Below are 15,638 nucleotides of genomic sequence, written 5' to 3'. Positions count from 1 at the left end.
GTATATAAAGTTGCCAGGAAAAATCATATTTGAAAAAAATTCAAAAATATTTTTTTTAATAAATCAAGGTTACTACCTCTATCGTATCTGACTCGTACGTCGTATGTCTGTTTACGATAGATTCTTTGTCGCTTAAGAATCAACTTTTTTATCGACAATATCGACAATTGTATACAATATATTGTTATGGTAAAACCTAATATCATCTAGATTCTAAATTGTACAACAAAATGAAAAGCAGTACGTGTTCACGTTAATCCCGGTTAATTGATCGTATATCACATCACGTTTACGTTATTTTTTATTAACTCGGGATATGTGCCTGTTTTTTTTTTTTATAAATTATAATCAATTTTTCACGGTTTTTATTATGTACCTATCTAATTTTTAAATTTTTTATTTTTATAATTATAATATGTGTTTTCAAAAACAAAACGAAATTTAGTTGCATATTTCGATAATTTTAAGGACTATACAAATTCCGAACTCTATTAATAAATATAAGTCTAGATAAATCTGATCATAAATAGTTACATTTATTACTTACACTTGTACTAGTTGTAATGTATAAAAAGTAATGCAATTATAATTTTATTGTTGTACGAGAAAATATATAGGTATTGGTGTATTTTTGTTCGCATAGGAACTTACAATTATATACACTTAATTTATGCATATTTACATTATAAAAGTGTTAAAAAACGTACCCAATATTATTATTTTATACTATTATTATAGTGCAAAACTCGACAAAAACTGTCTCATGCTTTTTAAATACTACTGTTTTTCTATTGATATAGTAATTGATATAATCGCTATTACTTTGAAGTATATCAAATATAAGATTTAAATATCTGCATGTAAGCATTTAAGTAGGTATTCGTTTGATAAGTCCAATATACTTGCTTTAGAAAAAATAAAAACTATAGTTGTTATATGTACTGCAATTTAATCTGACCATGTTGATACACAAGTGTTTTTATTTCATAAAAATGTTGATACTATTAACCATTGTCCATCAACATTTACCCACTGCAGTATAGTACACTATACATAATTACACTATTAAAATTAAACTCGCTTTATTGTAATGCACCTGCTTACATCATTTGTAATTATTTTATTTGTAGAGATTTGAAGTTGGACAACATATTATTAGACAACGAAGGCCACTGTAAGCTTGCTGATTTTGGAATGTGCAAAGAAGGCATAATTGACGGAGTAACTACTACCACATTTTGTGGAACCCCTGATTACATAGCTCCTGAAGTATGGAAATACCCAATGTTTTTTTTTTAATCCGTTATCATTGTTTTTAATTTAATTAATTTTAAAATTGTATCAGATTCTTCAAGAATTAAATTACGGTGCAAGTGTCGATTGGTGGGCATTGGGTGTTCTTATGTACGAAATGATGGCTGGTCAACCGCCATTTGAAGCTGACAACGAAGACGATCTTTTTGAATCTATTTTGCACGACGACGTTCTTTATCCGGTCTGGCTCAGTAAAGAAGCAGTATCCATTTTAAAAGGGGTAATTATTACAGCTGTATCATGTTGACGGCCGATTAATATTTGTCAGAATTACAAACTAGATTTATGAATGCCTTATAGTTTATACGTAAATGTCAATAAACTTTGTATTATCGATTTAGTTCATGACAAAAAATCGTAACAAACGTCTCGGCTGTGTTGTGGCCGATGGCTTAGAATCGGCTATAAGAATTCATTCATTTTTTCGAGATTTGGATTGGGACGCCTTAGAAAACCGTCGTGTCAAACCGCCTTTCAAACCAAAAATTGTAAGTTTTATGTTTATATGTGTACCAATAATGTATATTAATATTGTATATTGAGGTATTTGTATACCAATATTTAGCATATTTAAGGAATCGCTTGTAGCAAAATTGTTGCTTAATTAACTAATTTTTGTATTTTATTTCCTTTATTAGAAAAATAAAAAAGATGCGATGAACTTCGACGCCGAGTTTACCAAGGAAGAACCAGTCTTGACACCCGTACCCGTGGATGTCACTTTATCTATTAACCAAGAAGAATTTCAAGGGTTCTCATTCGTCAATTTTGATTTTAATCCGAGCAAATTCATCTCTTCTCAATCTTCAGATTCTTCTAAATAATAATAATCCTACCAGACAAAACATTTAACTCTGGTGAGTACTGAGTATAATATTTTTAAGATTCTTTTTTTTTTATAATAAAGAAATTCTTTTGTCGCCAAAAATTAACATTTATTATTTCCAAGTCGTATGCTGTAAAGTATAGCCATATTTTATTATACCTATATAAAACGAAATTTTTGAGGATCGGTACAAACTGAAAATCTGGTAAATAAAACACAATTTTGATTTATTGTAATTTTTGATGAATTTCGAACATTTTTATAAAACTTGTTGATCAAAAGACATTTTGCAAGTAAATAATTATTATTGCTATAATTTCTAAAAGCCAAATCATTTTTTTTTTCGTGAATTTATGAAACATTTTTCAATGATCAAGAGAAGAGATTATCGATGTCTTTTATAAGTATAAATATTAAAATATACGATATCAATTAAGTAAATCAATATCGTGATTGGACGTCGAGCCGTCACTTCAAAAATTTGTTTTATCCTTGCATTTCCCACAAAGAAATATAATAAAAAAATAAATAAATGTGTTTTATATATCTTTTTGAATAGTTTGCAAGTACCTAGTAATTTGAGAATGGACAAACTTATCAACGGGGGATGAATTATTCATTATAATATTGCTGTCATTATTATTTACACCCACTGGCCCGCATTATAAATATAATATTTTAATCATCTTATTTATTGTATTTACAGCTGAAAATCGATTCGAAGAGAATTTTAACGAACAATCTGCAATAAACAAAAATGATTGTTATGTGATACGCACAAGTCTACATATTGGTATTATTATTCACGAGTTGCCTCTAATATAGTTTATATATATATAAATATATATAATAAGATTAACTTCTAATACGATTATCACTCTAATATTTGTCTAGTCTAGGATCAATTAAGCGAATCGATCGATCCTGCAATATTGATTAGTTTAGCTAAATCTAATAAAGTACCTAATTTATTATTAAAGTATAATATGCGCCCGTGTTCGAAATGATCTAGAATTCTATCGTAAATTAAACAGTATTATTTTGCATTTTATTATATAATCAAACTAGTCACTTATATTATTATCGATCACCTTCGAATATCACTCAATTATTTAATGTGTATATATGTTAATTGAACGTTAATTTACTGCGAATTACGATGATACTTATTATTTTTTAATATACGACGCTATGTATTTTTGTTTACCATCACATAAACATCTATACAAAGTGACCATCAAAAATTCGTCAATCTTTATGACATACGATTCCGTGTGATATGATTATTACTATATATCATATAGTAACACATATTATGTAACGTAAAATTCTAATACTTACCTACGAATTTGTTATGATCTAATTATTATAATATATTATTATATAGAATAACCAACGTCGAAACTTTCAAACTAATTTACAATTATTTTATTGCCTACAACGCGTATAATATAGTCCATTAAATAAAACATCGCGAAACTTTGGACGTATTTATAAAATATATACTTACCCTTAAATAAAATATTTATGTATTATATATTATTATTTTTTATAAATAATAAATACGTCCCGAGGATCTCAAATGCTTTGGCAGCAGCTCGTCCAACAATGGGCTTAGAACTAATGTAATATAAATTATAATTTAAAATTAGTCTCGGGTTACCTGTATCGAACAACAATCATTTTTAGATTTAAATACAAACTCGATTAAGTTATAATATAATATAGGTAATTATATTATATAGATTATAGGTATATTATTATAAATTTTATTGTAAACTAGTTTCGTTAAAAAAAATAACTATAACAAATTTATTTTTAAAAAAAATTTTACTGATTTTTTTCTCAGATTAGATATAAAAGTGTGTTCATTCAAGTGGCCTTTAAATGTTTAATTTTTAGTAAAGTATGCAATATTTAACGAAGACACGGACCATTTAGTAAATAAATATAATATTGAACAAACATAATGTGTTATGTGTTAAAAATAGGATATCATTTTAATTTAAAGGACAATTTATTGAATGGCCATACTCGTAGCCCGTACATAAAAAATGATTACCTATATAATATATAATATACTATAACGTAGAATAATATAATATATGCTAAAAACGTTCTTCTGTTTTATCTATTTTTAAACGTGGCCTGCTGAACAGGGTCGTATTGTGGAACGGCATGTACAATCTCGTATCTTTTTTTTACTGTTTAACGGCACAAATCGACATGACATTATGTTTAAATTATTCGGTTACCACGGCAAACGTGTAGGTACACCAATATTATTGTTGTGTACCGGAACCGCGTGTATGGGATAACGATAATAAATATTATAACAATAATTATGTAATGCACGCAAACGGCAGGACGATCGGTTCCACCGCCGTCGACGTAATATTAATATGAAGTAAAAACATATTGCTTTCGCTTTCCGTCGGAAATGCACACGTCTAGGAGGTGGCGGTCGACGGTATAGAATAGGTACGACGTGCAATGCTCGAATGACGTATAATGTTTAGCGAACGCGCAGTGACGCTCGTTGCCTTATTACCCGCATTTATTATGACGTTATGCATTTGATCAACGATTTCCGGACGATCGTAAAACATAAACGCGTACGATTTTTCAACCGAACGACGACACTCGGGAGTCTCCGCGCGCACACGCACGACTGCAGTGATGTACACCCGGTCGCCTTGCCCACAACTGCGATACTATTATCCCTAGTGCTTTTCAGCTTTGGGCGTTGTCTCTGTTCGTCGCGTTAATAAACGCGTACGACGACGAGATCGTTTATTAATAAGAAGACACTCTACGCGCGCGTCGACCACCCTAACCCGGCTCCATTTTCCGAACGAGAATTTTCCTAACCGTCGTGTGGGAGAAACGGTTAAAATCCGATTGATTTTCAAATTCGGACCGTCGGAGATGATATCGGTTGTCGCGTATTATACGGGTCGACCGGTGCCTCGAAAATGCATAATGTCAATTGTTATTATCACAGTATTTCGATATAGACGCCACAATAACGGACATAATATTAATATTATTGTTTTGATTTTCAGAGTAAAATTCGCTCGATTCGTATAATATAATATGCGTATCACGCAAGTAATCCAAAAACCGTATAACGTTATGATATTATTATTAACGTTTTACTGGACTCGGTAAACGTTCAATTGACGCGATCGGTTCGATCTTTTACCGACGAATTTGTGGTTGAATTTTAAAACACTGTCATTCATCATTTTATTTCGTCATAGGCTTATCGCTTATACGACATTCGGGTTTTATTATTGTCCACATACCCGTGTGTGCAGCCTGCAGTAAACCGTAAATCTAATATACTACCTACCTAGTCACGTGGTGTTAGATTTGAACGGAAAGCGAATACTCTAAGCAATGCTAAATAAAAACTTGCCGTCACATTACTATGCGTATTACACGTTTTATCGTATCCCGCGAATAATAAAATATAATTTACAACGATTACGAAAGACTAAAAACTATCTCATCGACCTCTGTAAATACATCATAATATAAACACGCACCGTCGAAAGATTTTACGAGAAACATTTATTATATTATTTACCCAATACCTATAGTATTATGCTGTAACGACACTATAATATGTATAAAATATTACGTAACACGACGTGCAGCCCTTCCACCGACACTGTTCTACAATATTTGATACATAATAATATTTCATATTATTATTATTATTATTGCGATTTCCAATATAGATCTGCTTAGTTTTCGTTTACAATAGTAGATTTTAAATGATGATATTTATGCATACGGGTTCGAACGGATCATATTTATATCTGTAGATCACATATTTTTTAAAAGAAAATATGTCTTTTTAACATTTCCTATTTATAATATAATACTATTATTATACTACATACGAATATGCTCATAAAAGCAATTTAATAATATTATTATGTACGATTTATATAGACTTTTTTTTTGTTTTTTTTTTACAGCTATTGGTATAATTAGGCTTATCAATAACGTTAAACGTGTTACCTATAGGTGTTTTCATATTTTGGTCAACGACCGTGGTAGTTTATAGCTTAATTTTTTTTAACGATTTTGTTCATTTAAATTCTATATGAAATCCGAACGACTATACGATTACGACGTACCTATTTTTGAATAATAAAAAAATTAAAAAAAGAAAAAGATAAACATATATTATATATATATATTATAATAAAATATATTATTATAAAAGCTATTAGTGATAATAACTTAGGTTTAATTATAAAAAAATTCTAATATATATACCATTAGTGATTAATTGTCTATATATTTATATACACATTTAGAAAGGCGTAAAAATGTGTCTACACAAATTATATTATTTACTTTTAACGTTCAAAACTGCGTCGTTTATAGTATATAATATATATTATATACTCGTATTATATTATTATGCACAATTATTTACGTTGTCCGAATGGAATATATTATTATTATTATTATTATTATCATCATTATTATTATCATTATCATTATTATTATTATTATTATTATTATAATAGTGTTAGGAAACACAAAACAAAGCATTACATTTTAATATTACGCAATTATCATTAGTTAAAATGATTACCACTTATATAAAGAACATTAATGCACTTAAATTTAATAATTAATTATAATAATACGTTCATTATATTGTGGGCTTGTCAATTTTATTTCTTTGTTTCAATCTTCTTCTGGGTGCTGAAAACTTCCCAATATTTGTTATTATTATTATTATTATTATTAGTATTATTTATGTTAACCATGATGTTAATTGTTCGTGGCTATGAGAAGTTCACTGATTATTTTCCAAAAGCATTTTTTATTTTATTATATAGCTGTAGGTAGTGTAAAATGTAATATTACCTTATCGTTTTTTAATCATTTTAATATTATTATAGTTTTTGTGTGCAAATCACGTGTTCTAATAAACTATATTTATGTTTAAATAATTACTTTTATATAATACATTGATTGGAATCAAATATATACCTAGTTATTATTGTTATTCTGTTTAACAAACTTTAAAAATCTCATCCAAAAAGTTATTTATTTAACGTTTATTATTATTATTATTATTATTATTATTACTCTAAATAAATGATTATATTATAATATGTATATTTAAATATTATAAGCAAAACGACCTAGTCATCACATATTTGTTATCACCAATAAGGTACTTTTAGTAATTATTATTATTATTATTAAAGATCATACCTCTATCTATGTTGTGTACACAGTGTAGTTTTTTTTTAGTTCATGTTTTTTCTATTCAGTATTATTAATTAAGTTTATGTAATTTTATTATATTCTTATATGTTTTAATGATTTTTCCTTTATATGATTTAAAGCCGTTTGTTTTTAAAATGTTTTTCGTTTCAAAACTACTTTGTTATAATAATGTATTATTTTTGATGTTGTTGAATTTGTTTTGAGTCATTACAGTTACGTTATAATTTTGTGCCAAAATGTGTGTTTAAATTAATATTGTATTCAATCGGTATTTGATTTATAATATTTTTTCATTTGTGTCTATTCCTTTAATACCTCGCGCTTTTTAAAATACTAATAATGAGTTATAAAATTTAAATTTTATGTTATTTATTAATAAAAACAAATTATATTACTTTGATATGTTTTTGAAAAAAAAAGAAAAAAAATCATGCTATAGCTTACAGGAAATTGTAATTTTAACAATTATTTTTAACATTTTTTGTTGTTGTTTTTTTTTTTTTAATAAAATATCAAATGAGTCTTATAATTTCGTCATTATTTTAATTATATATTCTTGTGTTTCTAAACTAAATTATACTGTTTAATGTGTTAATTTTAAAAATAATAGCAGTTTATATTTTCTAATAAAATCCTCAATCCTCATCGTAAAAAATGATAGATATTATCCTATACATAATTTATATGATGTAGCTTCGACAATATGTATATACGAATATGGGTGGGTGGGTGTCCAGTTTTAGGTTTGGGTTTAGAATTTGCATAGTTATATCTAATTATTTTTAAATCAGTGTCACTGGTTAATTAAATTATATTATAAAATTTATAATTTTACATAATGATTTAATAATATTATATTTTTAGTAATTATAATGTGTGTGTAGGACGTTGATACACACTATATATTATATACAGTTAAATAATAATTGTACAATAGCTTTACTTATGAAGTATGATATTATATTATTTTAAAGTGAGTTACAGCTATGTAAAATATTACAATTTTAAAATTGTTCATAACTCACTTTAAAATGATAATATCAATTAAATCATAAGTCATTGTCTATAGATAATATACTTACCTTTAAATTTGATTATAGGTAAATTTACTCTAATATTAAAGCTAACATCACACAATGTATTCTGTTAAACAAAGATTTGTTATACTTATAATGTACATTAATAAGACAGAGAAACACATGTGGGTATAGCGTCCTATATATACTTTCATTTCCATTTCATCTTGGATATATATGGATTAAACAGTATTGCTGATAAGTAAAGGCTGGGTTTAATTTATATTGCAAGCTTTTTTGCAGTTAAGATAAATCAAATTTGATAAAATCTATAGTCGATACTCGATGTATACTTTATGCATTCTGCCTATTATATTTTTAAATGCATTTTTTTGCAATTTTTTTATAATTTTATGTGTTTATATAAACAAATCATTTAACTCAGCTAAATTTATTTTTACATAAATAGATTCATCAGCAATGGTAATAATTAATAAATTTAATATTTAAAATCGAAATACATACGTAACTTATTTCGTTTATTTTAGGAAAAAAGCATCAGTGAGAATAAATATGTACAGAAAAGAAATACCGAGTATACCTAGTATACCTACCTTTACCTCCCGAACCTATTATTACAAGGCGAGAAACATAGTTAAGTGCTTCACATTTTTATGCAAATAATTTTGAAAAATTTTAAAATGTGATTGAAAGTGTAAAAGACGATGTTATCTGTGCGAAAAAGCTGAAACAGTTTGTGCAAAATAATACAGTCAAATTTGGTATAGCATTCATAAAATTACACTTATTTGAGTTATTCATTAATCTTGAAAACTTTGAAGAATCGAATAGAGAACTACTTGAAAGTATGTATATTTTTAGAAGTATTGAAGATATTTTAACAAATATTCTTGATCCAAAAGGAAAAATTAATTTATGTATGTACCTATAATTGAAAAAAATTGAGTAGGATACAAAACTATGAAATCGTGTCAGGTAAAGCAGATGATTTTAATTAAGATATAACGCCCGCCTTATATTGAATTGTTTTAAATATGCACTGATAACTATATAGTGTAGACGTAGACCGTTGTTTTTCTTATTGTATAAAATTTGATAGAATAAGTCATTGTAAGTTATTTTAACCGAGCGGTTACCCTTTGGATCACCTATATACCGTGTATAGTACATTTAATTAACCTATATAATATAGTAATTTAACACCGAACTGTGTAATTCCTTTTAACATAATCGTGCAATTTGATCTAGCGCAAGGATTATATTATTTGTGATAACAAACACACATCTAACATCTAGGCAACCTGATTCAAGTTTGATTTTATTCGTTCTACAAACGATATTTCCACTTATTATTTACGGTGTACTTCACCGTATTTTGTATATTATGTATAGGTATACAAGGTACATATACTACATCCATATTCCATCCATATTATTCGTTGTGCCGCTCAAATTATAGTCCTCACATTCTCACGCTGACAGAAAATGAAGAAAAAATTAAATATTTGTTATTAAGTGCCTACTTATTTAGGTAGGTAGGTGCTTTTGATTTTGAACCGAAAAAATAAAAATCTGTTATTAATTTAATTGATTTAAAGAAACATGAATATTCTAATCGATGCCATGGGAATTTGATTAATCACATTATAAAGTGACAGGTCGTGATAACTAAACCATGGTAGATATAAATAAAAACTCCTCGAATGAAATAACGTTGATAAACAGCAGAGAAACATGTAACATGTTACGATATTGGTGATGTAGTGGTTGACTGTTAACAATGGTATCGCTGGTATTATAGTCGTGTTGACTTAGGCTTAACCGGGTTCACAGCTACGCGTTGTCTGTCGTGTCTCGTTCTTTATATGGTAGGTATTCTGATCGATTGTTGTAATCGTGGTATATCATTCAATAACCGCATCATGAATGACCGCGAGTTGGGCCGAGCTCAACTTTTGGACACAACACGACTGACGTCATACCTGCAGTGTACCCGACTCTACAAATTTTCATGCAATACGCTTTATCCGTAAGTTGAATATCAATGGTAAACTTAACACAGTGAATCAAAAAGACAATAAGTAATGCCAGTGATGGGCGATATGCTTTTATTTTATCATTTTTAATTGTATAAGTCAATACTGATATTGTATGGACATTCGGACATAAACGCTTATTATATGCATGTATTGTATTATGTTATTTTATTAGTTTTACCTAAGTTGTATTATCTGAGCGGAGACTGTTGATTTTACAATGATGTGTACGTGTGATATTTAGTGCCTCTGTTATTGGCTTGATTGCGGAGTAGTAAAAAAGTGAAAATGCTTTCATTTTTAAATTTACGGTGGTTTCTAATTAAAAATTGATTAAAGTTGGTATTATATTTTAGGACAGTTAGAAGTAAAAATGTTTCTAGTACTTTTTAAATTTCTCGACTAATTATTATATTTAAGCAAAATCAGTTTGGGAAAATCAATTTTATTTTTGTAATATAAAAATAAGCGTAGAGATTTGGAATGCTCAACAGGAGAATAAATTCATAATATTATAATATATGCATATAATAAGCATATATGTCTGAATGTCTATACGATATCAATATTGACTTATAAAATTAAAAATAATAATGTATTACCTTTATAAGTTATAACGTAATTGTAAGACTGACCAAAACTTTAATTTTTTTTTAATATGTTAAAATTCTTTTTATGTACCAATTTATTATTTTATTTTTAGTTATTTACTTCAAAACTATTTTATTTACAATACAATGTTAAAATACCTAAATTTAATTATAAATAATAAAGTCAACAAACATCACCACTACTCTTCCTTTTATAATATTTATTATATATATACTATAGGTATATAGTCCTTAGGATTACCGATTAGGTGATTCGAATTATTTGAGACAATTTCCATATTCCAAACAAAAACACGGCACTGTAGCAACTGATGGCTTTCTAATAATATTTTTAAAAGTTTTTCATAATTACTTTTCTATAGACTATAGTCTATACTCCAAAGTAAAGTAGATTACTAACTATACTCCGTGCAACTAGTCGGCAACTAAATTTGTCTTTTATCGAGCTCACCTACCACTAGGTATACCAGCTTTTGGATTTAGTCGATGTGTGGTGGGAGAAATTTTACTATGAGATGACGGAGCTGGTTCATTTGGGTACATGAGCGAGTGCCGAGTTGCAATCTTTCGATGTAGGATTGATTATAATATTTTATATCTTATGCAATTTATTGTAATGAAACCGAAAATTACCATTTTAATCAAGGCCAAAAAGCCATACCTATCAGATATTTCATACGAGTAAATTATTGATAAAAAGTTTTTCATTTTACACACATTACTCGTAAAATAATACTGCTGTAACTAATAATTCAGATGTTCAGATAATACTTCTAGCCTTGGATAAAATGGTAGAACATCGCTTCACTGTGAGCAATCTAAGTCATAAATATATTATTATTATTATTATTATTATTATGTTTATAATATCAATGTTGCTTATACAGCTATACATATAACTTGTATACGCAGTGGCGCTAAACACGTACTTAGGAGTTAGGGTAGTTCAATTGAACTATCTTGAAAATTGGGTGGGTGGGTAAAATAAAAGAGTACTAAGTCTTTCTGCTATAATTTTATTAGACACAAGAACTTAGAACATTGTTCAATTATTTATACATAATTAGTTAAGCCCGTTTTACAGATGCGCGTATGAATGCGTAGTATAGTCATAGACTCATAGAGTATGTCATTACTAGAGTACCTACGTGTGTACTGATTACTGAATAAATTCAGAATAATAGACGAATCAAGAATTATTATGTATTATAGTATTTTATGAATTACGACGTATACGTATATTGGGTAAAATGGTAAAATTATAGTAATATATTACATTATTACATTATTACATTATTACTGATGTCTAATAATATTATTTTAATATTCTATATTGCTATAAATGTATATTATATGGTACGTCGTATGCTGTATGGAATTCCCAATTTCCATATAAACATAGTTAGTAATTACATAATCATAAGATAAAAATAAGCGACGCTTCTATGCCGATGCCGTCTAAAGTACCACCGCACAACAATTTTAATGTTTATCACTTTATCGCGTTATTCATCGTTAGGAGCTCACAATTTTTAGTGAACCTAGTATTATTTATTATTTTTCGTTATACCACCTAAGTGAAGTTGTCTTTTGTAAACTGTTTAACTGTGAAATATTTAAAGTTACTAATATGTCATCTGGTTCAATTTGTTTATGTGGTAAAAAAAAGAATGGGTTTAAATTTAACAAATTGGAATCGTCATTAATCGTCATGTGTAGTGACTAAATTAAAAGCTAAAAAAATTTGTTCGGACGTCTCAAGTTTTTTTCGTAACCATGAAGCTATATCGCAGAGTAAAAATCGTGAAATAAAATGTGTGTATTGATATTGATATTGGTTTTAATTATTATTATAGTTAGTTATGAGAATGTCAGCCGCAATATTTGTTTTCTCTCTCAGACCAACGCGCAACATAAAATGTTTGTTTATAACAATGTTTTTTTTCAACAAGCCATTCAATAAAAATTCCTCTTACAAGATTTTAAATATTTAAAAAAAATAGTAAATCATATTAAAATTTGTATTTGTAACCAGGGTTCGGATTTTATATTACCAAAAAAATCTTAAAATATGCCCTAAAAATATTAAAAATATCAAAAAAATCTGAATCAAAATTGTATTATATTTATTAAATAATTTTATGAAATTATACATTTATAAAAAAAATTAAGACTATCTTCTGTTACAGTTTCAAAAAACTTAAATGTACTGATATACCTATGTTTTACCTTGAAATTTGATTGATGATATCGTTTGTATGCAATTATTCAAAATTATCTGTGTAAATAATAACAACATTCAAGTAATTACTACAGTGTAGTGTGTACAGTACTACAGTATACGGTATGTCGGTATACCAGTATAAGAACTGAGTACAGTTGAAAACTGTGTACACTGTATACTACAATACACAAATCATAATTTCTCTAGAACGATTAGATTCATAATAATAATTAATAATCATTATTGATATGTTGAATACCTACCGATGTACAATTGCATTGAAACTATTTTTAGATTTGTGTTATTTTAATAATATAATAGTAAAATGTAATATTGTACGTTGTACGAATCGGCTAAATCCGAATGCTGGTATTGGTATACCTAGTGGTAGGAGAGCTCGATAAAAGACGTTTCGGTCGCTGACTAGTTGCACGGAGTATAAATAATCTAATTTATTATAGTCGATAGTCAAGTATTTATGAAAAACTTTTAAAATTTTTATTAGAAAGCCATCATCGGCGGTAGACCACCGAGTTGAAACTTATCGTTGACTGTTCGAACGCGGATCTATTATCGCGCCACAACCAGATTAGATAATCTCCCTTGACCGTGCAACATGTGGCGGATCTTCTCGAGCCGGTTTTACCCCCTGCTCCTCCTAAGTTCGCGCCATACCGTCTGCTGTGAGTGCTGACTTATAAGCTGTGGCCTGTGCTGCCAGCCTTTTAAAACGCGTTTGTTCGTATGTTAATTCGTTGTACTGTTTTTGCCGACTTACTTGTACGCGTTATTATTATTCGCAAGCCGCGGTGTGCCTTGGACAATGCGTGCCGCCCAAAACTGCGTGTCCGGACGACGCGTTGTGTCGTCGTGCCGCTCCACCGCGTACCCGCACACTTTTAAGTCGTTCGTTCTGCATAAGTGCAGAGGTTAGACAACGCAGTAGGATACCTACGGGCTCTATCAACATTCAACATACATATTAATATATCTATACGTGTATATACAACGTTGTGGCAGCGAGTCCACACCGTTCCACGTTATTCGCCGTCGTCGCCGCCGATACTTAACTGTAAGCATCTTGGTCCTGTGTGCCATCATTCGGTAATCATCTATTATCACGTATTATATGTGTTGTATAATGTATCTAACATTGTTTGTATTTATTTATATTAATTATTATTATTACGTTTATCGTTTGGGCGCCCACCTTATTCATATCGTTTAATTATATTTCACCATTTACTGTAAGTAATTTTGTGCCATTAATTTATTTGTATACACACATATACGGGAGATAGTAAATTTCGCCCGAAATTAACAGGTAAAAACAAGGTCTATGGTAAATTCCGCCCGAAAAAATATGTAGGTACAAAAATGGATTTCACGCATCAAACAGCTAGCCAATAGCGTAAAAGTAAACAATCATAATTTAAAATTAATAATTAAAATCTTAACTAAAGTAAAGGCATAGCTGCATAGGTAAGAAAACCTAAGTATATGTTTTATTTCAGAAACTGTCAGAAAAAATAAATGTTTTCCTAACGGCTAACACGACGGAATATGAAATCAAATAGTATTTTTTCCGAATAGTAAGCAGTGTGGAATTCACAAGCTCCCTTCCATGAAAGATGTGTCAAAATCATAAAACCAAAAATAAATTAGGTATAATGTATATGTAATATAATAAATAAAACAAATTAATTTGTCTTGTTTTTACAATTAACCCTTCATTAGTCACCACGGGGTATTTTAATACCCCAGGTATATTAAAAACGTTTGTTTGTTTGGAGGTAAAAACATATGTACCTCCACAGCTGTGATATCATTAATGATAAGATTATTAGTATGATAGTTTGATTTTTATCATTATCAGTGCAGTATGAAATAATAAACAGTCGTTCAAATTGGAGTCTGGAAATATTTTACCCCAGGTGGCTATTTTTGTTTTATGATATTAGGGTTCCTATTCAACATAAATTCATAAATAATATTCAAAATATGTTGAGTGAGTTACCAAGAATAAAAATTTAAAGACTAGATCACTTTATTAATATAACATTACAAATAAAATAACAAAATAAAAAAGTTATTAACAATGGTTAATATTTTAAGTAATATACAATAAAATGTATATTAACTGTGCAATATTTAAAAAAATAGCAATCAACTATTAAAATATCAATTATACATATATTCAAAATACATTTAGCAAAAAATAAAAATAAATTTTATGAAATAATTAATTAAAAAAATTAAATTAATATATGGGGTATTATATTACCCCGGGTGACTAAGATTGTTCTAATCATTAAGGTGACTAAC

The 15,638-nt window shown here is 28.2% G+C and overlaps 1 protein-coding gene and 1 long non-coding RNA gene across 3 annotated transcripts in view; both read left to right on the top strand.

Annotated features, from left to right (window-relative positions):
• Positions 1 to 7,799, top strand: part of LOC132924089 (protein kinase C) — a 40,341-nt gene extending 32,542 nt beyond the window's left edge. Inside the window, exons 12-16 of the mRNA XM_060988185.1 lie at positions 1,131 to 1,269; positions 1,346 to 1,534; positions 1,656 to 1,802; positions 1,953 to 2,171; positions 2,847 to 7,799. Coding sequence (XP_060844168.1) covers positions 1,131 to 1,269; positions 1,346 to 1,534; positions 1,656 to 1,802; positions 1,953 to 2,138 — 661 coding nt within the window. The 3' untranslated portion in view covers positions 2,139 to 2,171; positions 2,847 to 7,799. The remainder of the gene's footprint in view (positions 1 to 1,130; positions 1,270 to 1,345; positions 1,535 to 1,655; positions 1,803 to 1,952; positions 2,172 to 2,846) is intronic.
• Positions 7,800 to 13,714: 5,915 nt separating this feature from the next.
• Positions 13,715 to 15,017, top strand: LOC132927092 (uncharacterized). 2 transcript variants are annotated; one of them, XR_009661618.1, is made up of 2 exons: positions 13,715 to 14,385; positions 14,828 to 15,017. It is a non-coding gene; the product is annotated as an uncharacterized LOC132927092 (long non-coding RNA). The 2 variants fall into 2 exon arrangements; XR_009661619.1 differs by having other exon boundaries at positions 13,715 to 14,417.
• Positions 15,018 to 15,638: the final 621 nt, after the last annotated feature.

The sequence above is a fragment of the Rhopalosiphum padi genome, chromosome 3 (assembly GCF_020882245.1).
Source record: "Rhopalosiphum padi isolate XX-2018 chromosome 3, ASM2088224v1, whole genome shotgun sequence".
NCBI classification, from domain to species: Eukaryota; Metazoa; Arthropoda; class Insecta; order Hemiptera; family Aphididae; genus Rhopalosiphum; species Rhopalosiphum padi.
Note: the sequence above shows the minus strand (reverse complement) of the source record. Positions and strands in the feature narration are given on the sequence as shown.